The 26,210-nt window shown below is 40.3% G+C and overlaps 1 protein-coding gene across 3 annotated transcripts in view; it reads right to left on the reverse strand.

The window, feature by feature from the left end:
- B3GALNT2 (beta-1,3-N-acetylgalactosaminyltransferase 2) overlaps nucleotides 1-26,210 on the reverse strand; it is a 45,332-nt gene that overhangs the window by 3,677 nt on the left and 15,445 nt on the right. The window contains exons 6-11 of one of the 3 annotated variants that reach the window (XM_060243168.1): nucleotides 15,254-15,364; nucleotides 10,360-10,438; nucleotides 8,735-8,915; nucleotides 6,654-6,779; nucleotides 4,199-4,358; nucleotides 2,656-2,712 (exon numbers count right to left, since the gene is read on the reverse strand). In XM_060243168.1, the coding sequence (XP_060099151.1) occupies nucleotides 2,656-2,712; nucleotides 4,199-4,358; nucleotides 6,654-6,779; nucleotides 8,735-8,915; nucleotides 10,360-10,438; nucleotides 15,254-15,364 (714 nt within the window). Of the gene's footprint in view, nucleotides 1-2,655; nucleotides 2,713-4,198; nucleotides 4,359-6,653; nucleotides 6,780-8,734; nucleotides 8,919-10,359; nucleotides 10,439-15,253; nucleotides 15,365-26,210 lie in introns of all 3 variants that reach the window. The other 2 variants (XM_060243160.1, XM_060243177.1) reach the window with 2 other exon arrangements.

The following is a 26,210-nucleotide window of genomic DNA, read 5'->3' on the forward strand; positions in this document are numbered from 1 at the left end:
AATCACTCTAAAAACACAGCTTTCCAACTTTCTTTTTGTTTCTTTTCTTTAACAATATAATTTTCATTCCATGTACAATTGATTGAGAAATACAGTCCTGTGGTATTAGAGACCAGGAAAAACTAGTTTAGAACAGAATACTGTAAACTCTGAGAGGAGATGAAACAGCAGCAATTTTCAGATGCATGTTGTAGGGGCTGGCGGGTATCTAACTACTAGAACAAACTGAGTCCAGTGGCATCTTTAAGAACAACAAAGTTTAATTCCAGGTATAAGCTTTCACGTGCATACAAACTTCAGAATTAAATAATTATCCACAAAATTAAATAATTATCTTAAATAAAGATCCACTTTATGGATCTTAAAAGGTGCCACTGGACTCAAAGTCTGTTTTATTGCTTCAGAACAATACAGCTATCCACCAGAATCTACTACTGTAATCCTTACTCCTATAATTAATAAATATGGATGGAACAAATTCAGAATACATGTATTGTTAAGTACTTGTTAAGATACTGAAAGAATAATCAAAATATCTATTTGAAATAACTATAGAGCAAGCTGAAGAAAATTCAATACCTTGTTTTAAGAAATAATTGAGCAGTTTAAAACAAATTCAGAATTTCACATTAATTTATTATGTACGGATAAAAGATTAAGAGCTCTTTAATGTAAAGAACATTAGGAGGCCATACAATCAGTCATCACCTGACCAGAGAAAACCTTTTGCCTATGATCCTTTGCAATTACTAATTGCATCAGAGATTACTGAGGAACAATATCTACTGTTCGAATGCAATTATTCTGTGCAACTTAACAGACAAAATTAATATAAACCATCACAATCAAAGTAAAAAAATAAAAAGTAGTATAAAAACTTAAACAGAAACAAAAATACCATATAATTAAACAGATAAGTTCCCCCTTGCTGGTAGCTCCCTCTTGAATAATTAGTTCTTAAACTCGTTTCAGAACTGGGAAAGAGGTGAGAGCAACTTTCTTTTGGGGAAGTATTTCACACAGGAGATGCTACTGTTGCTTCTGATCAGAAGTCTTCTCCACATGGATTGGATTTGTTAGAATTAGGAGATTACAGAACGACCCCACTGGCTTTCTAGGAAATACACTTCTGTCAGTGAATTCTATGAACATCACTGTCATTTTAGAAAGACATGGCCTCATTTCTTAATGATAGGGCAAAGAGGGTGTAAAATTAAAAGGCAATATTAACAGAGGTATTCTACTTTTTAAAAGATGATAACTTGTCTGTTATTTTGGGAGAAAACTTTGTATTTTTAAGTGCAAGAATGAAGTGTGTTCTCAGTTTTAACCCAAGAAAAGAAGCTTGGATCTGAGATGAGACAAGACTAATGATGTCCACAATAAAATTAAGCAAATGACGAAGTAACACAATTAGCTAAGTTTTCATCTTATATTCACAGAAGACATAATCATCCTTCCTCTCAGCTGGGTAAATAACTTGCATTGATTAATCACACTTTCTCCATTTGTTTATGCTAGGAGCTTTTCAGTTTTTCTATGGATTTTTTGTTTCACACTTGTATTTTACAGAGTTCTAGTTACTAAAGCACAATTCTTAAATTAATCTTTGAACAAGCAAGGCCTTCTGTAAGGGGTTTAGCTTGTCACAAAAATCTCTAGAGGAAGAACAGAAGGCTATTTTCCTGCTAAAATTGATGTCTGGCTGTTTCAAGATTCTCCTCCCACCCCCCCAAACAGTGCTTCACAAATTTTCAACAATGCTGAATAACCACCTTGTCAATTGAACCCATAATTATCATAGAGAGCTAAGACTTAAAGACAATGGCTGTCCTTAGGCCCAGGAAACTGAATTTCAGCACATAATCTTATAACCTCTGTGCTTCTTATGGTCTCAAGGAATCATACAACACTTTGAAAAGTGATTTTTAAAACTCCATTCATGACAACAAAGGGAATGGAATTGAGCAGTTTCTCAAGAAAGCTCGCTCGTGATTAGTATTAGATAGGCAGCTGAGTTTGCTTCAAACTTCTCAGACAGGAGATACTTCAAAATGAGTTAATTTCAGATATTTGCCATCTTTTAGAAGTTAAATTACCTTGATTCTTCTGATCTATATATGTAATAAATATCCCATCTACCATTCCTCCAATACCATCTATTTTCTTAGCATAATTTTTCCCCCAAAATGATTCTGCTTCAAAGCTAAACTTTAATCAGACACAAACTTTAATTGACATGTCAAATTATTCCAGGAGCCAAGAGCTTGAAAGGAGTTGATGTACTAGCAGAGTAAAATTTAAAAATAAATTTCGAATTTTTATAGCTCAAGCTTGGTTTGAAATGTAAGTTTAAAAACAGCTTGCTGCAAAACATGGGAGACTGTTGTTTGAGGAAAGTCCAAAGCTCCTCGCGAGTTTATGAAACTAGTTTCATGGTTCTTTGAATACCAGACTAAATATTATAATGGATTTCCTTCTAACAGTGTAGTTAATGGTTGATGAAATTGTAAATTCTCTTATACTTCCTTGAATAGCTCTGGAGAGAATACATGTTGATATTTTGTTAATCTGTGCACTTACTTAAATGTAACTGAGCAATTTGTTCAAGAAAATATATTGATCATAAAAACGACAGCCCTACTAAAAACATACCTGATATCGTTTTGGCCCAATTGCTGCCATCCAAATACCCATACTTACATCTTCTCCCTGTTTGTTTAAAAAAAAAAAAAAAGCTCAGGTCATCTCAAGATTGAAAATCAGAATTAAAATTTGCCACCTAATGCAGATGCTTTAACTGATTTCTGAACACAATTATTTATAACATTTCTGCAAAGTACAGCTCCCATGATAACTGTATTTTAGGGAACAGAACAGGTAAGTATCATCTGTTCTGACATCATGTGAAGCTACAGCTTATTTTAGCCATGGTTTGTGAAACCAGGATTTAGCAGTCCTACCTTGCCTTGAGAAAGTCTATTTTCAGAGCCTTCTCATTCTTCTACTGAACAACCTGACTTCTAGCCTACTCAAAGGAAAGCTCCCAACTGACTTTCTGCTTGCATATGTTATGGCACACCTACAGATCTATATCCCCTTTGAAGCTGTATAGTTCTGACATTAGCCCTTGCCCCAAATCAGAAGACATCCCATTTAAAGTCAATCACACACACAGGTATCCAACAGAGCACCCTCCCCAACAGTTTAATTCCACCAATGACAACCTCATTCAACTTATTTTACTACAGAAGCTTGCAATGCTGTGCCAGTGGTAGCAAAGCAGATCCTGGGGTGGAGTGATCCCCAGACCCTGTCAGCAATGGCATTGGGGGAAGATGTAGCCCTTGCCACTCAAGATGCCCCTAGAGCCTGCAGCTTTGGTTTCCACTGGCAGTGGCATAAGTGCATATGCCACTCTACGCTACCATACCTGGGGAGACCAACCTTGCACCCCAATCAAATCAGCTGACGGGGGGGGGGGTAGATCCACTCCCTAGACAAGCCCCACTAGCCATCCTGTTTGAGGCAATATGGAAAGTAAAGTTTCCTTTGATAACAGTATATATGCATGGAGTATGCCACTATTCTACACCTGGAAGACAGCAATCTTAAACAGTTCTAATTAGAATCCTACTCAGATTGATTCAATAGGGATTACTCCCAGGAAAGTTAGGATTGCACTGAGGTAGGCATGAGCATAGACAAGGAGAGACCTTTATGAAAACCAGGTAGAGTGAAAAGCAGAAAATTCAGGATTCCCTGTTCATCGTCACACTTAATAGACATAGTTGTGTGACTAATAAGCCAGATCCTCGTTTTAAAGCACTAAATTAACGGAGTTTATGCAATCAACTAAGTATAGTAAGCAAAATTAAAGCACGGCTTCATGTGATATATAGACAAAACGTAAAAGAAACTCTATAAAACCAGAAAAGGCCACACTGTAATGCTATGAAACATTACCACATGCAATCCAGTGGATCCACGAGCATTCTTTCCACAGCTACAAGCATTTTCTCATTTACTTGAAGTACTACAGTCAACCTTTAGATAAATTTAAATTCGGGAATTGTGTATACTTTTGTGTGACCTGCCTCCAAAAAGGTAATTCTGCCTTTTTGAATATGCAATCCCACTTGTTCTTTAATCAGGCATCCCATTTCCCCCCATTCCATTATCAACATAGTTACAGTACCTGATATATCTTTAGTCTTTCTGAATTGCTTGCAAGCCATTCTACAATGTCTTTGGAGATAACATAACCAGACCCACAAGCAAAGGCTGGATATGCAGGACTTGGATACTCCAGTTCTTGCCACTTCCCTGTCCGATCAACTGCCCAGTTTAATCTGAAACTTAAGACCAAAATGGAAGTTAGGATATTAGTAAATCTCTCTATTCATCTGTGCAACTTAAGGCTCTTTCAGATGTGTTTTTTTCTGTCAGTGACTTGACAGGAAGTCATATCAGGTTGTTCATTTCCTAGGGAGAAGGGGACACTAATTCAATGAATTCTTACCTAATGCCTCCTCAACTTCCTGCTCTTTGTTTTAGGGTCTTCTCAATATAGATGTGCTTTGAACACATGAAACTGCCTTACACTGAATTGGACCCTTGGCCCATTGAAGTCAATATTGCCTACTCAGACTGACAGCAGCTCTCTAGGGTCTCAGAAAGAGGTCTTTCACATCACCTACTGCCAGATTTTTTTAACTGGAGATACCAGGGATTTTACTGGAGATATGCAGACTGAACCTGGGACCTTCTGCAAGCCAAGCAGATGCTCTATTGCTCAGCTTCCCTCCTTTTCCTCATCTTGATAATATTGTCACCATATTAAGTGGGTCACCTGAGCGGACTGCCAAGAGCCACTATTACAAGCAGTTCTAGAGGCAGTAGAATTACTGCATTCACCAAAGCCTTGCTTCTCTGATCCAAATATTCTGCCCTATAGTTGAAACTTTTAACTCATTAAAGGAAATACATTTTTTCTTTTGCTGTTCCTAACCTACATGTATAACAAGGCAGTAAGTCAGACTGCAACCATTTTAGGGAAAATGCCTATAAAACTCTTCCATTAGGACTACAGAGGATCTAAAGATATTATCAACATAAATCTTGAGGGACATATCTAATATAACTGACTATAGATACATACTTTCAAAAGCCAAAACAAAGTTATTTATTCAAGTTGCTTTCCTATTCTATCCCAAGGGCAGTCTGTTCTCATTAAAACTGTGAAGTTTAGCAAAGAGAAGGCAGCTTGCCCAAAGCTACATAAAGCTAAGCAAGTGCATTTTCTTCACTCCGTTCTCTTCCGTTTCCTACATTGTTTGTATCATAGTGTCAACACTCCTATTTCTACCATAAGATTTAGCATCTGGTTGACCAATCAAAAATAAAGCTAATAAAGCAAAATGGTAAGCATGGGTCCTATATTTTTGCTCCTTTGGTACAAAGCACTTTGATGGTGCCCTGAGAAAGTGTTTTGTCTTGGAGGAACACATCAGTGGAGATAAACAATAGGATCCAACCCAATGAACAACAAGTTCAAGAGCAGTGCTTTGAACAGTGAAGAGAATAAGAAGAGATTGGACGCATACCCCATGCTTCACACAGGGTCCCAAAGCGGCTTACAACCTCTTTTCCCTTCCTCTCACCATAACAGACACCCAGTAAGGTAGGTAGGGCTGAGAGAGTTCTGAGAGAACTGCTCTTGAGAGAACTCTTGAGAGAATTGTGACTGGCCAAGGTGCATGTGAAGGAGTGGGAAATCAAACCCAGTTCTCCCAGATTAGAATCCACACTCTTAACCACTATACCAATGGTGAAACATGACCATTCCCTGCAAAGTGTACTGTAAAAAGTACATAAGTCCAGTTATTCACATTCATACTGTCAATACAGAGCGTGGCTGGCACACTGTTGGAGGAGGCAGAAGTTTCAGAAATATAAATAAAAGCTGTTGGAGAAGCTATACCATCTTTCTGAATTTTTAATTTAAAAAATCATTTTATCTTCCTCTCTCCAGAATCTCTCCCCCCCCCCCATAAAAAAACACTTCACCATACAAGATCACAGTTTCTACCAGCCATAATGGACAAAGGCCCTGTGGGGAAATGCATGAAGTTCAACAGGCAGACCTGCTAAGATAATCAATGTAGAGGTTAATTGAAAAAGACACTAGAATGTGGTTTTGGGAGCTGGTGTGTGTGTGTGTCAAATTTTCTTTCTCCTTTCTAAAGTGAAGAGTGCAAATCAATTTTTGGTATTGTTTCTGAATTTTCAGCTGCATATTACATTTCTGTTATGAACCCAGCAGTTAACGTATAGTAAGGACTTGTCTTTAGCTCTGCTATTAGGTCTTTACATTGCAAATCAAAAGAATGTCCTGAAACTGTTTTCAGCAATCACATTTCAGTTACAGAAGTTGGGACTTCTTTCTGTAGCAAAGTTCAAGCTAACAAGCACAGAAACACTGTAAAATTGATGGTGGGGGCAAGAAATGCTTCCATATTAAAAGCATCCCCTTACCCATTTTCTTCACTATCTATTTTCTTGTAGCTCTTTAAGCATATGCATCCATCTGGTTTTGCTTGTGAAATTGATAGTGATCATTATTATTATTAACAACAACAAAGATGTCTTACTTTCCCCACCAAGTATTTGGTCTGCCCAAATTTTTAAGCTTTATTCTGTTGAACACAGCCTCTAAATCTATGTAGCAGTCATCGTCTGTTTTCAGCAATACGTTGAAGCTTGCTGATTCTACTGTCCTGTAGCCAAACAAAACAAAAAATTGTAGACAAACAATGAAATCTCTTCACTAATCTTGACACAGTGACACATGTATCGTGTACATAAATTACTGTAATATAATCTATGTGGAACTGTCCCAGAAAACAGTCTAGAACCTGATACAAAACTAAATTGCAAGAGCATTAACTGATTCTTGCTGTAATGAGTGTATCATGGCTCTAGTATAATAACTACACTGGCTGCTGATTTGTTCCTGGGTTCAGTTTAAGGTACTCATCTTGCCCTTTCAGTACTTAAACATTTGGGCCCAAGCACCTGAAGGACCTCTTCCTTCCACATCAAAAGGCTGAGCTCCAGAGAGGAGCCTTCCAGCAAGAACCCATCATCTGACATAAAGTTAGTTGGGACCTGTGGAGAAGATCTTTTCAGTTGCTACCTCCAAATTTTAAAACTCTCTCTGGACTTGGCACTATTCTTGCAAGATTTCCAGACTAAGTTAAAAACATTTTTCTGTCTTGGAAGGCCTTAAAAATTGTGAGATAGTCCCTATTAGCATACCCAATATTTTTATTTGTAAGTGTTTTTATCTAACATTTTTTAAAAATCAATTTTTTTTTAGTTTTTCTGTTAGCTGCCTTGGAAGCCTATTTTGGCCAAAAGACAGCACATGGAACCATTAATCAAACAGACAAAATGACATGCGTTATAATTCCTTGAGGAGATGGAAGCATGTTGGTAGATGCAAGTTTTTCGTTTCCTGTAGTGCCTCTGAATAAGCCACACTAGCTGAAAGTACAAGATCACACACAGTCTAAGAGGAAGGTTAATACTCTTTGTATTTCCTTTCTCGTACATAATTCTATTTTTAAATGGCAATATGAGGCAGCTACTTAATCTACTTCAAGGGGTGCGTAATCACAGCTTTTCCCCTCATCCAAGTTCAGCTCAAATACTTGCAATTAATAGAGTTCTTGGGCTTAATTCTGCCATCACATAAGACCATAGTATAATCAAACAAACTATGGTGACAGTATTCTTGTCTGCATGTAGGACACTATACTAACCTAAGATCCATCAAACCTGGATCTTAACGTAGATTGTTAGCTGTGGTTAGTCTTAACCATGCTTTCACATGATGTATGAACAATGATATGCTGGCTAAATTCTTGTTAACCATGGGGCAGTGCAGACAGGAACTAAGCCAGGATTTCAAACTATGGTCCAAATGAGAATTGCATTCCTTCTACTGAGCTATGTCTTGCTCTCCAACTCAGTAAATCAGAGCTGCATATGTACTGCAAGTTGTACACTAAACTAGCTAATATTTTAATGTGGCTTGTGATACCTGTCAAAAGATTGTCACTGCATTGCTAAAACATTACAAACAGGAAACCAGTCTCGGTGTATCATGAGTTCCACCTTGGTCCCTATAATGTTCCTGTTTCTAATTAAACTCCAAAACCAGACTATCCCCTTCATGTAGCATCTCTAGTCACAGTTGGGAACAGGACAGCAAATCAAAGCTCCAGAGAAAGAGGAATAGGGTTTTGCCTCCAAAAGGAATCAGCTGATTAGTGGGAACAGACATTGAAAAGTTTAAATGGGACTGGATGTGTACCCCAGTACTGGAAATGCACAGAACTACCAAGGGCACAAAAAGTCAAGACAAAAATAAACATTTTAAAGATAACATAACAATGCAACCCTTTGACTGCATGTACACTGCACACGCTAGTTTCTTAATGATATTTCATATTTTCTTAACACACAGTAACACTTCATATGTCAATCAAAACAGCAAGGGATGAACTAATCTCAGGGAAGAACTATATATTCTCCAAGGAAGACAAACAAAGTGGGCTCACAAAACAATAAAGAATGTACATGAACTGTACTAAAGCCCATTGCTGCAGAAAAGCCCTCAAATCATTTCAAATCACAGGTAAAGTCTCAACAGTCTTTTCGAACCTACCATCGATAGAAGTTTAATAATTTAGCTGGAACATTTCTGTATGTGTCAACAACGTCAACAAAAACAATATCATCATAAGTGTTACTTTCATCCTTCAATAAGGCATCTTCCTCTTCAAGTTTATTTACATGATGCATAATCCTTTCAGGGCGACTCTGCAAACTTTGTAAAAGGGCCTCTCCTTCTGAAAGTAAGGCAGAAGAGGCTAAGAAATGTATATCACAGGCATCACAATTATAGACAGGCCATACATTTCCACACACATCAGCAAGAATGCAACTAGACTGTTCTAGACTGTTCTCGAGAAATCTAGGTGCAGTTCTCAAAGCAAGCACACGGGAAAATATAGTAATTAAGACAGCATCCAAGGATTGAATTGGAGCCAAAGATCCTTTCCCACTAATGGAAGACATTCCACCAGTGGCAAGGGAGATTATTTTCATCTATTTCCTTCCTCCCACTAAGGACCCACACATTCCTCAGGAACAGCATTTCAGGGAGGGAGGGAGAAGGGAAAGTTTTGTTCCATCAGCATAGCTCCACAAACGGTACTTTGGCACAAACCCATTATTCCTTCTAGGGTTTTTTAAATGCACATCATTAGGGCTAGTATCACAGATTGACACTTTCAGGCACGTGGCAGACCCAGTATCTCAAGAAGGGCCTGCCACCTACTCCTGAACCTCCACCTCTGAAATGAAGCAGCAGCAACCACCACTACATATTCCTTCTCTCTAGGCAGCTGTAAGGAATGCCCCTCATGGAGCACCCTCAACATGCACCTGTGGCATCTGGTTTTCCATACAAAGGGAGAGGACATGTGGCAGCAACTGCTAATGCACAGGCATACAAGCCATGATGAAAGCATCAACAGTCACTGGACCTTTCCCTCTGCACAGCAGTGGAGTTAAGACTGAGGAAAAAGTCACCTGATCTCTTCATCCCTTCTCACAGAGGAACAGCATAAACAGCAGCAGTTGGTGTTCCTTTCTTCAGCCAACAATCACCAGGCTATATGGTGGCAAGAAGATGCAGCAGCAACCACCATTAATCTCCTGTTATGTGAATCTAGTAGGTAGAAGGTGGAAGAACTGTTGCCTCTATCTGAGTCTTGCCTATCCCACACATTACTTGGCAATGGGGATCATCTATTCTTAGGTAAAAGCAATAAAATAGGGCTCTGCAAATTAGAGATGTGAAATTCTCAACAATATGTACTTCCACCTTGCTTGGTTAGAAGTGAAAAACAATAATTTCTTCTATATATTAGAATATGATCCTAAAAACAAACAACCCTGGGTTGATGTTTCCTCAGATTCTAAGTTCTGACAGACCTCAAACACCCCTGGGAGCTGGGCGCCACTTGGTCTAGAGGCTGTGTATCTGCCAGAGCAGACTTCAGTGTGCCAGAAAAGTTACAAGAATTCCTAGTCAGATATTAGAAGCCCAGAATACACAAATGTGTACCAATGAAGTATTCCAAACAGACTGAAAGGTGCATGACCACTAGGTATTCTATATGTGTATCTGAGACTTGCTTGAGCTCAGCTACCTTTGTGTCAATGGAGGGAAGAAGCATCAACCAAGATAACTATTAAACCGTTACAGAAAAACTGAATACTCACCTTGAATTGTGTAAATAAAACCACCTGCGATCCCCTCCACACCCTGTGTAAATTCATGTGGCAATGATCCTTCCCCTGCCTATTTCACAAAGTGATACAAGAATTAGTTCAATGTTTCCTATACTCATAACTATAATACAGTGCTGAAACAGTTTGGAACTGCTTTAACTGTAAACAACACTCAAATATTTAAGACTGCAAGTACAATTCTTTGTTAGCCATCTTTATAATCCTTTCACATAGGTAGAATTCCCCACACTCTCTGGTAGAGGACAATAATGTTCAATAGTCTTTAACTGGTTTAACTTGATCACTTTTTAATGTACGAAGATATAGTTATGTATTTCTTTAAAAATGAAATTTTTATAATTTAAATTCTTCATGAATGCTTTAGGGATTTCTCTGCCCAACTCATTAAAATTAGCTGTGAACAAGCATCACAAGCCCCTTAAGGTAGTTTTGTGTTCCATTCCAATACTCATCATGAGACTAAATAAACAGACTTGAAAACAAAACCAGGACAGTGATGGAGGAAAGAGTGGGTTTAAGCCTCAAAATCATGGCATTCAAAGGCTTTGATACATATGTCACTCATAAAATAGTGTTCACTTATTCAAATTAGTTCTTTGGAATTTAACAGTATAATCCCTTAGAGCAGGGGTGGCCAACGGTAGCTCTCCAGATGTTTTTTGCCTACAACTCCCATCAGCTCCAGCCATTGGCCATGCTGGCTGGGGCTGATGGGAGTTGTCGGCAAAAAAAACATCCGGAGAGCTACCGTTGGCCACCTCTGCCTTAGGGCACTGTGTCAGAAGAAAATGGGCACAGCTGATGAGATGGCACCATATGACGCAACCTAGGGTTCACCACTGGCTCCACAAAATAAACCAGTAAGAGGATGCTAGTAGCATCTTAGCAACTTGCCACTGATCTTGTATGTTGATGGTTCACAGTATAGAACTGGCTGGTGGTGCATCACTGTGGCGGACATGCAGCTAAAACACTGGTGCAAACTTACACCAATAGTATTTGATACATAATAAAACTGCAGTTGACAAGCAGCATATGAGTATTCCCCAGGAGATCTCTGCTACATTAATATACCTCAATAACCCTTTTCGGTGAGAGGAAAAGGGAGACATGACTGTTTTAATAAATAATAATTGCAACTACTGAGATACAACTTAGATACCCAGGAACTCTGCTACGACCCTCTTTGCATGGGCTCTCTCATTAATAAACTTGAATAATATGAATGTATGGAAAGATGTCCCCCAACCAACACTCCCTCTAAGCTGTGGAGTCTTGTGAGCAAAAATTCTACTTCATGATTTACTGCCATTAAAGTTGTGAACTACTGCACAAATTAGTTTGCTCTGGGGCCATTTTTCCTGAGCTAAGACAAAAATGTGTGAACTGGAGGCTAAAAAACTGAATTAGCTCACACTAACTCAGCTTAGAGGGAACACTTCCCCTAACCGAGGCACTGCGAAGGTTATGAACTCCTTTCCATTATGGACTTCCTTCCACTCCATAATGGAAGGTTTGGCAGCCAGTCAAAAAGTGGGAAAGTTATTTGTCCTCCACACACAGCCTAGTCCAGGTTCTGGCTTTGACAGTCCAGGTTGTACATGTAGTCCAGGCATGGTTTTCAAAGTCTGATATGTACTTTATGTATACAAGATTATCCATTGATGAAGTATCAAACAAAACAAGAAGCAACACCAGTACCTCATTTGGATTTATTTGACTTTTGGATCCTATTGGACCTTGTTGGAAACTAGTACATGTGGAGTCAGCATTGTTGACTGCTATATGGATTATTGTGGACTACTACTATTATAGAGAGTTGTATGTATTGGTCCTTTGAGGACTCTTGTCTTATTGCCAGTTGGAATGAATATGATATAGTATTCTGGATGTATATACCCTGTTTCCCTGAAAATAAGACCTACCCAAAAAATAAGCCCTAGCAGGATTTCTATGCATTTGTTAAATATAAGCCCTACCCCGATAATAAGACCTAGTGATGGGCGTGGCTATGCAGCATATCTGCATAGCCACGCCATGCATTTCAGCACGGAGCAGTAAGGAAGACTGAAATACCTGGAGCGTTATGACAATGTTCCAGAAGATGACTTAACTGTATTTGAATAAATGTAGATTGTTGTATCATACTTAATAAAAAATAAGACATCCCCTGAAAATAAGCCCTAGTGTGTCTTCTTGAGAAAAAACAAATATGACAGTGTCTTATTTTTGGGGAAACACGGTATTAGAGGGATGTGTATGTGAGAGTTTATAAAATTACAATAAACACTGATGATTACAGTGTGATGCACTATATTTTAGCTAGCACAGCAGTTTATCTTTATACTGTGAGCCTTTGTGGCTATTGTACCAGATCTAATCCATCATGTAGAAAGGGACCTGCCCCTCAACCTCCGCATATTTTCTTGCTTTGCAGAATATTCTTTAAAATGCCAACTCTAAACACCAAGTTAATGTCCTTCACCCAAATATGGAGGGGAATAGTAGATACAATTTTGAATTCTCCCCCCCCCCCCCCCCCGCCGCCAGACCTTTTGAAATATGAATGGGATAAATAAAAACAGTATGAAATTAAAGACTTGAACACTGTGACAACAGGACACTGGTAAGTTCTACCAGACTTTACAATGGCTGATTAGAGAAGTCACATTTGCTACTGATATTTTTGGCATCAACCTCAGTGTTTAACATAATGTCTAATATGGCTAACGTTAACAACCCACAGCAGCCAGTACTTCAATCACTGTTTGTGGATCCCAAAGGGAATCATGTCCTGCACAGATGGTGGAAATCCAGCTACTATTCAACTGAAATGAAAGGTTATAAATAAAACTCTATAACAGCTTTCCTATGGAGATGTGAAAAACCAGCTGCTAGAGATGATCCTCTTATTCCTTGACTCCTCCAACTGTTTTAAAGAAACAGTCAAGCATGGAGAATCTTCAAACATCCACTTGAAAATACTGACAGAAAAAGCAGTGATCATACAACATACTATACAGTCTCCAATAGTAATAACAGGAAGTGATTTCAGTCATGGACTGCAATCTGTTCATTTCCCTTAAGTAAACTTAATCCATGACCTCTGAAGCTCACAAAGAGTGATACAGGCATATGTAGGAACATTTTTTCTATCCTTTTCCTAGCAGTTTTGAATTTTGTTATTATAATTCAAAACGATTTGTTTTAGATAAAACTGTGACTCAGTCTTAAACTAAAAACACAATACTTAATTTAAATAATCTCAAAAGAGTGACTGGAAAGAAGCTGGTCAATGTTAGGAACATTAGCATTTCATCTCTAGAGGCTTTTTTTAAAATTGTAGATTAGTATACTTGTGCAGGTTTGAAACATTCAAAATTCTAAGGGAGAAGGGAAATGGTCCAAAAGCAACATTCTGATTTGCTAACAAGCAACAGTAGTAATACTTATGAAATTTAACAACTATGTGCTGTACAAAAAAATAATGACAATGAATCAGTTCCACAGGCTTCGAATCTAAAAAAGATAACACAGGGAGGGAAAAGCAGAAAACACTGAAAAGGGAAGGGGCCAAGAGAAGGAAAGGCAGAAGTCAAAGTTCACAAAGTGTGAGAAGACAAGTGCATTTCATAAGATTTGTGGGGGGGGGGGGGTTGGGGGGGGAATAGGAAAAAGGCAGAATACTAGGACAGTGTTATTGTGATACAGCTGATATTGTGGGACACTGAGCTCCAGAGAAAAAGATGCACAAAAAGAAAAAGAACAGAGACTTGAAATAAAAGGGGGAAAATATCTGAGGGACAGCCTAAAGCAGGGGTGTCGAACCCATTAGAGCCAGATCTGACATAAATGAGACCTTGTTGGGCTGGGCCATGTTGGGTCAGATCAAGCCATGTCGGGCTGGGCAATGTGTGTACCTATTTAAGATTAGATAACAGAGATATAAATTTTATAACGAACACAGACAAACACAAATATATATTTTTAAAAAACGTAAAACATGCTTAAAACGTTAGCACTCATTGGTCTTAAAGATGCTTTCTTTGCATTTCTCCCACGGGATCCAGGGGACTGGGCAAAGGAAGCTCTGGCTCTTTCCTTCCAAACCCCAGGGGACTGGGGGGGAGCTACAGCCAATATAAGGAAGAGAGGCTTGAAGCCAATAGAAGGCTGAGGCTCTGCTGTGCAATTGAGAGAGCCCGGCAAAGCAATCTCTCCCTTCCTCCCCAAGGGAGGAGTCTCAGCCAATGGAGAAAATAGAGGTTTTGCTCTGTAGCTCCTGTGCAATTGAGCAAGCCTTGCAAAGCAAGCTGTTATGCAGAAGGAAGCAAGATATAGGAAGAAGGAAGGAGATGACAGCCAGTTGCTCAGGAGCCTGACAGGAGCCCTCCGGGCGCCTGATTCAGCCCCTGAACTGCATGTTTGACACCCCTGGCCTAAAGGAAAGCAGAGTGATACAATGAAGGAGCAAATAAGGGGAAGACAATGTAAGGGGCCAAAATGTACATATACTTATAAGTATAAAGAAGCAGCTTATTATCAGACATAATAAAACAGAAGGGAAAATAACAAGGAAAAATGTGAATAAAATGAAGCAGAGAAAAACAAGTGAACAAGTTAAGAAGAAAAAAAGAGGATGAACCAAGAAGGAGGCAATTGAAGTACTCAAGCTAGAAAAGGAACAGAAAATAAACCAGCATCTTTGCAATAAGAGGAGAGAAATGAGAGCTTATTTTATCAGTGTTAAAAGTTGGTAACAATAAGTTTTGAAATTCATTTGATAAAAGTATTTGAGAACCATTTAAAATGTTTATCAAAGTGCTGTTATTATAAAAAGCAGATGTGGGAATAAAGGACCAACCGTAGTGATTCTGAAGACACCTCCTCCATCATTCACCATCACTTTGTGAAGATTTCTAGACACGAGACCTTGCAGATCCTGGCTTTCCCAGACAATAGTGCCTTCAAAACTCTGCCAAAACAATCCACCTCATACTGTTGAGAACACATCTACATCTACACATAAACATCAACATACTAACTATTCAAATAGATTTTTCAGGTCTGTTAATGCTCTCTGGAGAACGAAATAAATAGATGCATTACAATCTAATTCTAATGTACATATCCATGCCCAAGCCAACAGCTTATTGAACCGTTAATACTGCATTTTATGTACAGGAAAATCAGGGATAACAGGGCACTTAGTACCAGATCACGGCAATGAAATACCTGAAGAGTTTTTTTTACCTATCCACTTGGACCAGAGTGGATAAAAATAATTTTTTTTAAATATAAAAAAATCAGATGTTTTAAAATTTAAATCAGGTTTTTAAAATTTAAATCAGATTAAAAATAAATTTGATTTAAAAAAATAAAAATGCTTTTTGAGGACAAACCTTTCTAAAAATAGTTTTCTGTTTAAGATACATTATAGTCCAAAGGTTATTAATCATGAAACAAAAGTTTGTTTTTAATTATGTAGCATGAGGCTGTATATTCATGCAATATTTAAATTTTTGGTAAATGAATTCCATTAATCCATTCACAATGTCATGGTATTCCAGTGGTTTCTGTAAGATTGGGCAATTTTTTCTGTCTAGAAGATATTATCACAGATGCTTGGTTTACAATTCTCAAAACTGTGAATTTGTGTCTGAGAAGATCACATGCCTCTTTTTCACAGCAAAAATGGTATAAAATAAACATAGAGAAAAAGGGCTTAATCCCATTGTTCCTTGGTAAATATATGTACACAGAATCAACCCCTTTTAAGAACTAAATTTCAAAAAATTCAATGAACAGAAGATTGTTGGGAGTGGAATAGATCTGCACAAGAAACTAAGGATGAGGAAAGAGGGGCAACCTGTAAGAATGAAAATGAAACCTTCATCTGGTTGTAAATATTAAGATTATACCAGAAAAAATATTTATGTGAAACCATGATTTACATCTACTAATGGTTTAAATCACGATTCAAATCCTGATTTAAATCAAATCCACCCTGGCCAGGACCATGCAACAAGAGCATCTGCAAGTCATGTGGTATGTGCTGTCAGTATCAAAGCTCAACAGAAGCCTCTACTATTGGCATCTTAATTTCTGATGAAATCACCTGCTAGTTTAGGTTTAATGCCCTTCTCATTTAAATTCATTATTAGTCTATTTTACACTTGCATACTATTGCAGTGTAAATTATTATAGTGCATAAAGGTATAAGGCATAAAGATGTTCCCAGGGAACTTTCTTGTTTTCTTTTTAAAAAAATGTTTAAAAGTAAGTACATTTTATAAGCTTCTTTAAAAAGTGACGTTATCATATCACAAGTTGACCACAACACTAGATACATTTTTAAGGGAAAAACCTGATATTCACATGACATCTCATATCAGTAGAAATCAGGTTATTGAAATATATAATTACATATATAATTATATATATAATATATAACACATGTAACACACATACCATATATAGTGCTCCTTTCAGCAACAACCAAACTGAGTACTGAACTTTGGCATAAAACCAGGAATATAACCTCTTATCTGTCTTTCCATCTATGAAATTCTTAATACGTTGCAGTTATTTATACAATTTTATTTCAGGATTTTTTCCATCTGTTAAAGGATAGGAAGACACTGGGGAAACTTCAAATATTTTGGAGAAGCTTAATTGATCTATATATTAACATGCATTGAAATGCAGAATCCTTGTTTATCCAAACAAGTAGGTAAACGAGTTAACAATGACATTAGCCTTCAGCTATTTTTTGGTTTGTTCATAATGAAAATCTCAGGGCAAAAACTACAGAAAGGAAGACATTTGTGGCAGATCTGGACTACTTCATCTGGTTTCTCTATAGTTAAAAGCCACTCTCATAGCATTTGCACTGATGAACACAACTGAACAGGTGTACTGACAAAACAGTTTTCTTTAAAATGTCAAATGGTGCTGAACCTATTGATATTCTGACTCATTAATACACAAATAAGAGACATGGTTGAATCGGACACATAAATGTTTAAATTTTGCATCTAAGAAAACTTCATTTCTTTATTTTGGTTGCAGTTTCTCTTCTCCTTTATCAGTTTGAAGCTTTTAAAAGTAATATTAATTTACTTGACAACTAATGGTTATGAAGTTATTATTTTTACCTTGTTGCTCTCCTTAAGAATATAAAAAGGACAAGTGCACTTAAGTCAAGAAGACAGACGACATCTACCTACTCACTCTATTTATATATTGTGTTATTTCCTTTCACCCTATTTAAAACAGAGTTCCAGGCAGTCTCAAGGACAGAAGGGCAATCCCCAAGGTTTATAGGTAATAATAAAAAGCTTTAATTGAAACAGGAACTGAGCAGGCTAAATATGATCTTCCCCTCCCACAGCTGCATGAGGCAAGCTGCCACATTCTACAGATTCTTAGCATTCCCATTAAGACTTCACCAAAGTTGCATGGACATGAATGGTGATTATCAGATCTCTCTACTTTAAAAAAAAAAGCATATGATTTCTCAGATTAACTCTAGCAAACACAGGGCCATCTCACACATTACACAGAGACCAGTGTGTGTTTCCCACCACAAAAAAGGAAGCCCATGAAAAAGAGCCACAGCCAATCTGGGTCTATATAAGATAAGCACAATTGCCACATGGACCTATTATAGTTTTAAAAGTATATATAAAATGGTATGTGTATACCTATAAAAATGCAGCATCAAAGATTAAAACCCTCCGAGTAATTTTAAAAACTTATGAACAATCTTCTACAAAAATACTTGCAGGATGCCATTTTTTGACCCTGTTGGATAACACACACACACACACCCCACCAAGAGATGAGCCACACACACCTCCAAGACTGCAAAACACTGAAGGAAATGGAACAGAGCTGTCAGGTTTTCCCCATCCACCTAGCCAGGGTCAGAGGATATGGGGCAGATTGCCAGATCCAGGGTGGGAAACTCCTGGAGATTTTTTTGCCCTTGATTTGGGGAGAGCCTGGGGAGAACAGAAGCTCAAGGAACCTCAATGGGGTACAATGCCAAAGAGTCCACCCTCCGAAGCAACCATTCTCTCCAGGAGAACTCTTCGGCCCTGGCCCCATACTGGTGGAATCAGCTCCCTGTAGAGATATGGGCCCTACCGGATTTGTTACCTTTCTGTAGGGCCTGTAAAACGGAGCTGTTCCGCCAGGCATTTGGTTGAGGCAAGCGGGCGTCCCTTTCTTTATTGCCTATACCATCGGCTATCCTCTCCCACAGTGATCTGTCAACTGAACTACTATATCTGGCCACTGATAGGGTTGCCAAGTCCAATTCAAGAAATATCTGGGGACTTTGGGGGTGAAGCCAGGAAACTTTGGGGGTGGAGCCATAAGCAAAGTTGTGATAAGCACAATTGAACTCTAAAGGGAGTTCTGGCCATCACATTTAAAGGGACCGCACACATTTTAAATGCCTTCCTTACATTAGATATAATGAAGGATAGGGGTATCTTCTTTCGGGGCTCATAGAATTGGACCCCTGGTCCAATCTTTTTGAAACTTAGAGAGCATTTTGAGGAGAGCTGTCAGATGCTATGCTGATAATTTGGTGCCTCTAACTCAAAAAACAACCCCTCCAGAGCCCCAGATACCCCCAGAGAAATTCTCCATTATACCCTGGGAGAATCAATCTCCATAAGGAATAACGAAGTGCCCATCAGACATTTCCCTCCCCCCACCCCCCATTTCTGATGACTCTGAAGTGGGGGATTGGCATCTCTACTCACGAGTTGCTGAACTTCCAACTTCTTCAAAGTAACTCGGAGCAACCAAAGGTTCAAGTTTACCTTTCCTATGCAAACGACCTCTGAAAAGATTGTGCAACCAACAGAGGGTCTGGGCTGCTTTGACAGCCACCGAGAGCAGCCATGTTGTTCTGCCTGCTACCCCCGTCCCCATTCAGCCTTAAAGACACAGACACACCATCCCAAGAGGAAGCCTTTCCAAGCGAAGTCTGAAGCCTCCAGAGGTGAAAAGGCACATGGTGGCTGTAGGGGCGGGGCTTCCCCCGCCGGCCAGCTGACTGGGAGCAGGAAGGAGCCTGGGAAAGCAGGAGACTCTCCACTGGGACCTGGGGATTGGCAAGCCTAGATTATATTCCAGCCTGCACTATGAGTCCTCCCGCCTTTGTTATACAACACTGTGTTGTGTTGCTATTTTAATTGCATTTTATTGGTTTATTGGTTTTATTGTATTTGACTGGTTTTACCTGGATGTAATCCACCCTGAGCCCATCTGGGAAAAGGGCAGAATATAAATTTACCAAAATAAAATAAAATAAAAAATACTGTGTAATCTAGAGTTGAGTTGTTCCAGAGGATCCCCAGTCCCACCTGGAGGCTGGCATCCCTAAGAACTTCTGGTGTCTTCAGTTCCTACTACACTTGAGGGAGGGATAAGTATTTTTTTTAATAGCAGTGTGTGGAAGCTCTCCTAGAAGAGTGAAGCAGAAAATGATGACTGAGTCACTTCCCTAGCCTTTCGCCTTCTCTTGTGCCTGGTTCTGCCAAGTAAAATATAATTTTAATCATGGTTCTGGGTTTGGCAGATCTTGGGGTTCTATTTAAAAACAAATTACCCATAGATCTCAGAAGGGTAAAGTCTGTATACCCCGATGTATGTCCAAATTGCTGATTTAAAGAAAGTTTGAATTATTTTCCTTTTTTTCAACAGTTATTATTACACAGTATAAATTCCAAATAATCAAGAAATTATCTTATTGGTATGGATAATATTGTGCTGGGTTTCAACTTTAAAGCTCTTTAACAGAAAATATCAGTTGGCTACAAAGCCCAACCACATTCTGTGAATCCCTGCTTTAAAAGAACCTTTTCAATAGAAGCTCAAGGCAGTTACAACAAACCCAAACAATTAAATCATTCTTAAAGCCAGCTCCTCTGTTCCAACTTAGACAATCTAATCCACAGACAAGTTATTTCACTACGTTTCTTCCAGAGTCTTAAAACAGCCGTTGTCCAGAAACAGAATAATACATACATAGGCTTCCATAAAATCAAGGCTCTTATACTACTATAAACATTTATTTAGCACTCTACATGTTACTAAATAATTCAAAAATATTCCTTAACTCTAGAATCTTGCTATCTGCTGTCTTCTTCCTGTCTCCCATGCAAAGACGTCTGAACAACTGTTATGCCACTGCAGCACAGCAGGCCTCATCTCTGAGACTGATCAGGAAGCCTTGAAACCACCCATTTACAGCAATGTTTTAATGTCAATACCTAACGATAATCTGTAAAGACTTAAATTCTCCACAGGTAAACAACAGCTGCAGACTTACCAAGTGGCTGTTGGCAGCCACAGGGCATGGCGTGGAATAGGGAATGGGACAGTGTGATCCTCCCACAGCATTTCCTGATGGCGGCAGCATGGCGCACAGGTGCCTCCCACAGGAACCAGGATCTTGAGTCCTGGTGGGTGGGGCTTGAGAAGTGGCAGACCTGGGATGCTGGCTTTGGGGTCTGTTCTTCTCTATCTAAAGCCCAAGCCTCGTACTCCTCCACACTGTTCTGAGGCTTAGCTGGTGCCATGCCTGCATTTTAGACCACATGATCTTGGAGCTTTGAGACAATCAGCACTGCTGCAAGGTTCTAACAATGTGCTTCCTGCTGCAGCTATCATCCACTTTCTCCTGGTTCGACTAAAAAAGAACAGGAGGAAGAGGAGCCTGGTGGCTAAGTACTGAGCAGGTTGGGCAACTGCTTCCTTGGGTCCCTTTGCCTACATTTGTGCTATTGGGGTTTTCTGGTGCCTGCCTAAGGAGCTTTTTTCATCCCATTGCTTTATTTCCTTCCCCCTTTTCCTTTTTGGCCAATGGCCTTTTCCAGACATACAGTCTCCTTCAGGGGTTTTTAGGAAGCCAGGTAGAGCACCAGGTCCACATCTAATTTAGCATCCAGTTACATGGGCTTCATATTTCCTCTGGGGTGACAATGTGCTTCATCAGAGTTTGGGGCAGTATTTTTTTCCTGGGTATATCCCTCTCAGCTGTGTGCTCTTGCTTCCTTCCCACACAGGAGTGCAGTTTTTGCGAAAGGGTTGGTTTTGAACTGCCAAATACTTCCATATAAAGAAAATCTTTGGAATTTAGTAATTAGGTCTGCACAGCAGTGGCTCCTAAAATAAGGCTGATATAAGAGTCTAGTATAAATTGAAATAGATATTTAGCTAACTTGGATTGTTTTTTTTAAAGGGAGGGAGTAGGAAGTGTGCGGTAGTTGCTGCTTTACCGGTATGGTTTTTTCCTTTCCCTCCCTTTAGCGGAACAGGATTAAGTAGGTAGCAGTGTTTAGTTGTTTTTGTGGGCTGGTTTAAATGAGCCCTGTGGCGCAGTGTTAAAGCTGCAGTCCTAAGCTCTGCTCACGACCTGAGTTCAATCCCCGGCAGAAGCTGGGTTTTCAGGTTGACTCAGCCTTCCACCCTTCCGAGGTTGGTAAAATGAGTACCCAGCTTGCTGGGGGGAAAGTGTAGATGACTGGGGAAGGCAATGGCAAACCACCCCATAAAAAGTCTGCTGTGAAAACTTTGTCAAAGCAACATCACCACAGAGTTGGAAATGACTGGTGCTTGCACAGGGGACCTTTCCTTGTTTCTTTTTGTGCAAGCATGCTGTCAACAAGGAGAATTCCTGTGACCTGAGAGTGTCTCCATTGGAGTAGTTCTCAAGAACATCCCAGGAAAGTATAGGCTGATTCAGCATCTCTTCTACCCTAAGGGATTTTCAGTTAATGAGGCAATTCCCATAGGAATATTGCTCAGGAAGATATGCATCTTTCAACTATGCAGTAAGCATAGTCCAATCTTGGGGCCCAGGAACTCTCATGGCCAAATAAGATATTCAGTCTGTCTTTCACCTCTTGCTGGTTTACCCCAGCAATCATTGCTTATTGAGTTTCAAGTTGGACAAGTGGAATATTAATATAGCCATGCTCCATGGCTTGAGCTGCTTTTGAAACCTTTAGTTCCTTTTTGGAAAGGGCCATTAAAGACTGTACCAGTCCCCCCCCCCCCCCCCACCCTTCATTCATTATTTAGATGACTATCTGATTGCAGGTCTGGCAGAAAGCCCTGCCTGTGCCATCCACTTGGCCTCTTTTCAAGCTTTGGCCTGAGAATTTGGGGTTCTCTTGTTTTATCAAAAAACATAAAGTCCCTGTATGTCCCTGGTCTACCAGGGTATTTTGCTGGACTCTTTAGCTGGAACTTCAAGTCTGCCTCAGGATAAACTGGTAGCCCTGCATGGCCTTATAACTCTTGTTTTGTCATGTAACAAATGTATGTTGAGAGCAGTGTTCTCTCTAAGCTGAGTTAGTGTGAGCTAGCTCACAGATTTTTGGCTTCTGGCTCACACATTTTTGCTTTAGCTCAGGAAAAATAGCCCCAGAACAAACTAATTTATGCTGCAGCTCACAACTTTAATGCCAGAAGCTCACAACTTAAATGCCAGTTGCTCACAAATTAGAATTTTTGCTCACAAGACTCAATGGTTTAGAGCAGGGTTGTCAAACATGTGGCCTGAGGGCCAAATCAGGCCCCCGGAGGGCTCTTATGAGGTCCTATCATCTGCTTCCTTCCCCCTCTCTCTTGCTTCCTTCTGCATCACAGCTTGCTTTGCCAGGCTTGCTCCATCGCACAGGAGCTACAGAGCAAAACCTCTATTTTCTCCAATGGCTGAGGCTCCTCCCTTGGGGAGGAAAGAGGGAGGGATAGCTTGTTTTGCCAAGCTCTCTCAATCGCACAGCAGAGCTACTGACCCAAACCTCTCTTCCTTCTATGGCTGAGGCTCCTCCCCCTCCTGGTCCACTGGGGAAAGAAGGAAAGAGCCAGAGCTCCCTTTGCCTAGTTCCGTGGATTGCATGGGAGAGATACAAAGAAAACACCTTTAAGACCAACAACTGCTAATGTTTTAAGCATATTTTACTTTAAGCTTTTAAAAAATATTTATGTTTGTAACCTTTATAAAGTTTATATCTCTGCTATCTGGCATTACATTTTATCACACACACGGCCTGGCCCAACAAGGTCTCATTTATGTCAGATCTGGCCCTCATAACAAATGAGTTTGGCACCTCTGATTTAAAGGAACACTGGTTGAGAGAGATCCAGGCCCTACTAAGTCACCAAATTTTGCTTGCAGGGTCATTACCCCGAGTGGGCTTTCTGAGCTCACTCAGCTAGGTCCACTGCAGGGGCCCACACCCCTTATCATCACATCAGAGTCACCAAAGGTATTAAGGCTGATTTACATGTTTGGCTGGAGTGCCTGTCCAACTTCAATAGGGTAACAATCCGGCAAAAAAAAAAAATCCCTCAAGCTGGGCTCCACTTTATAGGCTCATTCTGATGCATCTGGGAGCATCAGTGTCTGTATTTACTTGGCAGTTCGCTCGTGAGCAAAATGGTGGCCAGTGCTGGGCTGGGTCTGACATCCTCAGCAAATCATCTGGACCAGCAAATCACAGAGGGCTGCTGTAGGAGTGCTTGTGAGTATTTGGGGCATGTGGGGGGGTTATCTTCCTTCAACCCTCTAAGACCTTGTAGGCAGCAAAAGAGTGGAAGGTCTTAGAGGGTTGGAGGAAGATAACCCCCCCACATGCCCCAAACACTCACAAACCAATAACCTTTTCAGTTCTGGCAGCACTCCTACAGCAGCCCTCTGTGATTTGCTGGTCCAGATTTGAGACCACCTTACTTCAGGCCGTTTTCTCGCTTGTCTTTTTGGGGACTTTGAACTGAAGTAAGATGGTTTTTGCTTCTGTGGGCAGGCTCACGGGGTTTATGATGTTCATATTTAAGGTCATACTGTATCATTGCTTATTAGAAAATCCAAGATGGATCAAGGGGAAAGAGTACATGATTGTGCCTCGAGGCAACTGCAGCTGGTCAGCCTTTCCCTGTCTGCACCCCCAGGCAATACTTGGATATACAACCCTCTGGCCCTGATCCCCTTTTGTCTACGAAGATGGTTCTTTTCTTACCAGATTTCAGTTTGCCAGCATTAAAAAGGCAGGGGTCTCAGCTATTGGTACTCCCCCTGGGGACTTTGGATCACATTCCTTCCAAATTGGTGCAGCTACATTGGCAGCCCAGTGGGGTTTGTCTGCTGACTATATTCATTCCATTGGCTGCTGGAGATCCACTGCCTACTTATCTTATATCAACCCTCAAGAGGGGTCCATTTTTCTTGTATTTTTCTTAGTTTTTTCAGACTGCTGCAGGATCATCAGCCACGGCATTGTGCACTGGACTGGCCATTATGTATCTTCTTCAGTTTGGGGAGTCTCCCTGGGTCTTTAAGATCAGCTGCAGATCTGGTGATCGGGACGGAGGGGAACTCCTTGCCTACCATTCTGTGTGCTGCAGCCTCCTTGGGCCTTCCCAATGCCACTGTGATTCAACTAGGGGAGAATGATTTGCCCGGGCAAAAGGAAGTTGACCTTGATATCACAATTGCCTCAGGTCTACAGGACCTTTGGCTCAGTTTCCACAGACTCATTTTTTTTGGTATGAAATGCTTGAAAGGTAGGTATGGAGGGGAACTAGTCCTGTGGACAAGGTCAAAGTGATTAAAAAAACGTTTGTAAGGCAGAAGCTCATTTTGCTGAGTCAGTTGGCAGATCAGTGATTCACCACCAAGACATCTCCTTCAGGCAGGCTGCTCTGTACAGGACTGGCAGCATTCACTTGCCCAGCTGGGGACAGGACTTGAGGCTTCATGGCATGCGTCATGTTCTAGTTTCTTAGTTGCAGCACTAAAAGCGTTTGCAGGAGCGGGCAGGTTCTGCCTTGCTTTTGTGGTGATTTCAGGCATCAGGCTGCATCCATTTGAGGGGAGGCTGTGCCTGTGTGCCTGCCTCCCCACGTTCGGAACCTCCTTAAAGAGCTCTTGGGGGGCCAAGCTCTTGCAGCAGTAGCCCAGCTCAGGGCATGGTCGCATGGCTCCACTCCCAGGTGGCAGAGGTGACATGCAGAGGCTTGGGCCTCATGTGTTGCCATTAGCTTGTCAGTCCTTTTCCCCATAGCATACAGATTGGAGATGGGTCGACTGGCTGACAGGCAGGTCGCTCAAAGCCTGGATCCATGTCCTATGCCACGCTAATGCTCCTATGTGCTGTAATCAATAAAGCTGTGGCCTGTTATCCCACACATGTCTCACATGTCTGTTTTGTTATGTGCTCTGTCTTGCTTTTGCTTCCTAGCACCATTACCTGCCCTTAGGACCACAAATGGAATCTGCTTTTCCTGAAAATCAAGACACACATTTGTTTTAATAAACACCTTTTCTATGTGATTTGCCTTCCTCCTTAAGCAACGTGGGAATACACTGGTGCAGTTCTCTTGGCAAAATTACATACTTCCTTCATCATCCCATAAGCAACAAAATAATTTACAACCTGGGCATCAGTTATTAACATATTACTAAATCCCTACATGACACTAACAAGTGAGAATTAACATGAAATACATGAGTGTAATAAGGCTTGATGCTAATGTATTCTGTTTCTACAGTTTGGTGTAATGGTTAAGTGTGTGGACTCTTATCTGGGAGAACCGGGTTTGATTCCCCACTCCTCCACTTGCACCTGCTGGAATGGCCTTGGATTAGCCATAGCTCTGGCAGAGGTTGTCCTTGAAAGGGCAGCTGCTGTGAGAGCCCTCTCAGCCCCACCCACCTCACAGGGTGTCTGTTGTGGGAGGAGAAGATATGGGAGATTGTAAGCTGCTCTGAGTCTCTGATTCAGGGAGATGGG

The sequence above is a fragment of the Heteronotia binoei genome, chromosome 1 (genome assembly GCF_032191835.1).
Source record: "Heteronotia binoei isolate CCM8104 ecotype False Entrance Well chromosome 1, APGP_CSIRO_Hbin_v1, whole genome shotgun sequence".
In the NCBI taxonomy this organism is placed as follows: Eukaryota; Metazoa; Chordata; class Lepidosauria; order Squamata; family Gekkonidae; genus Heteronotia; species Heteronotia binoei.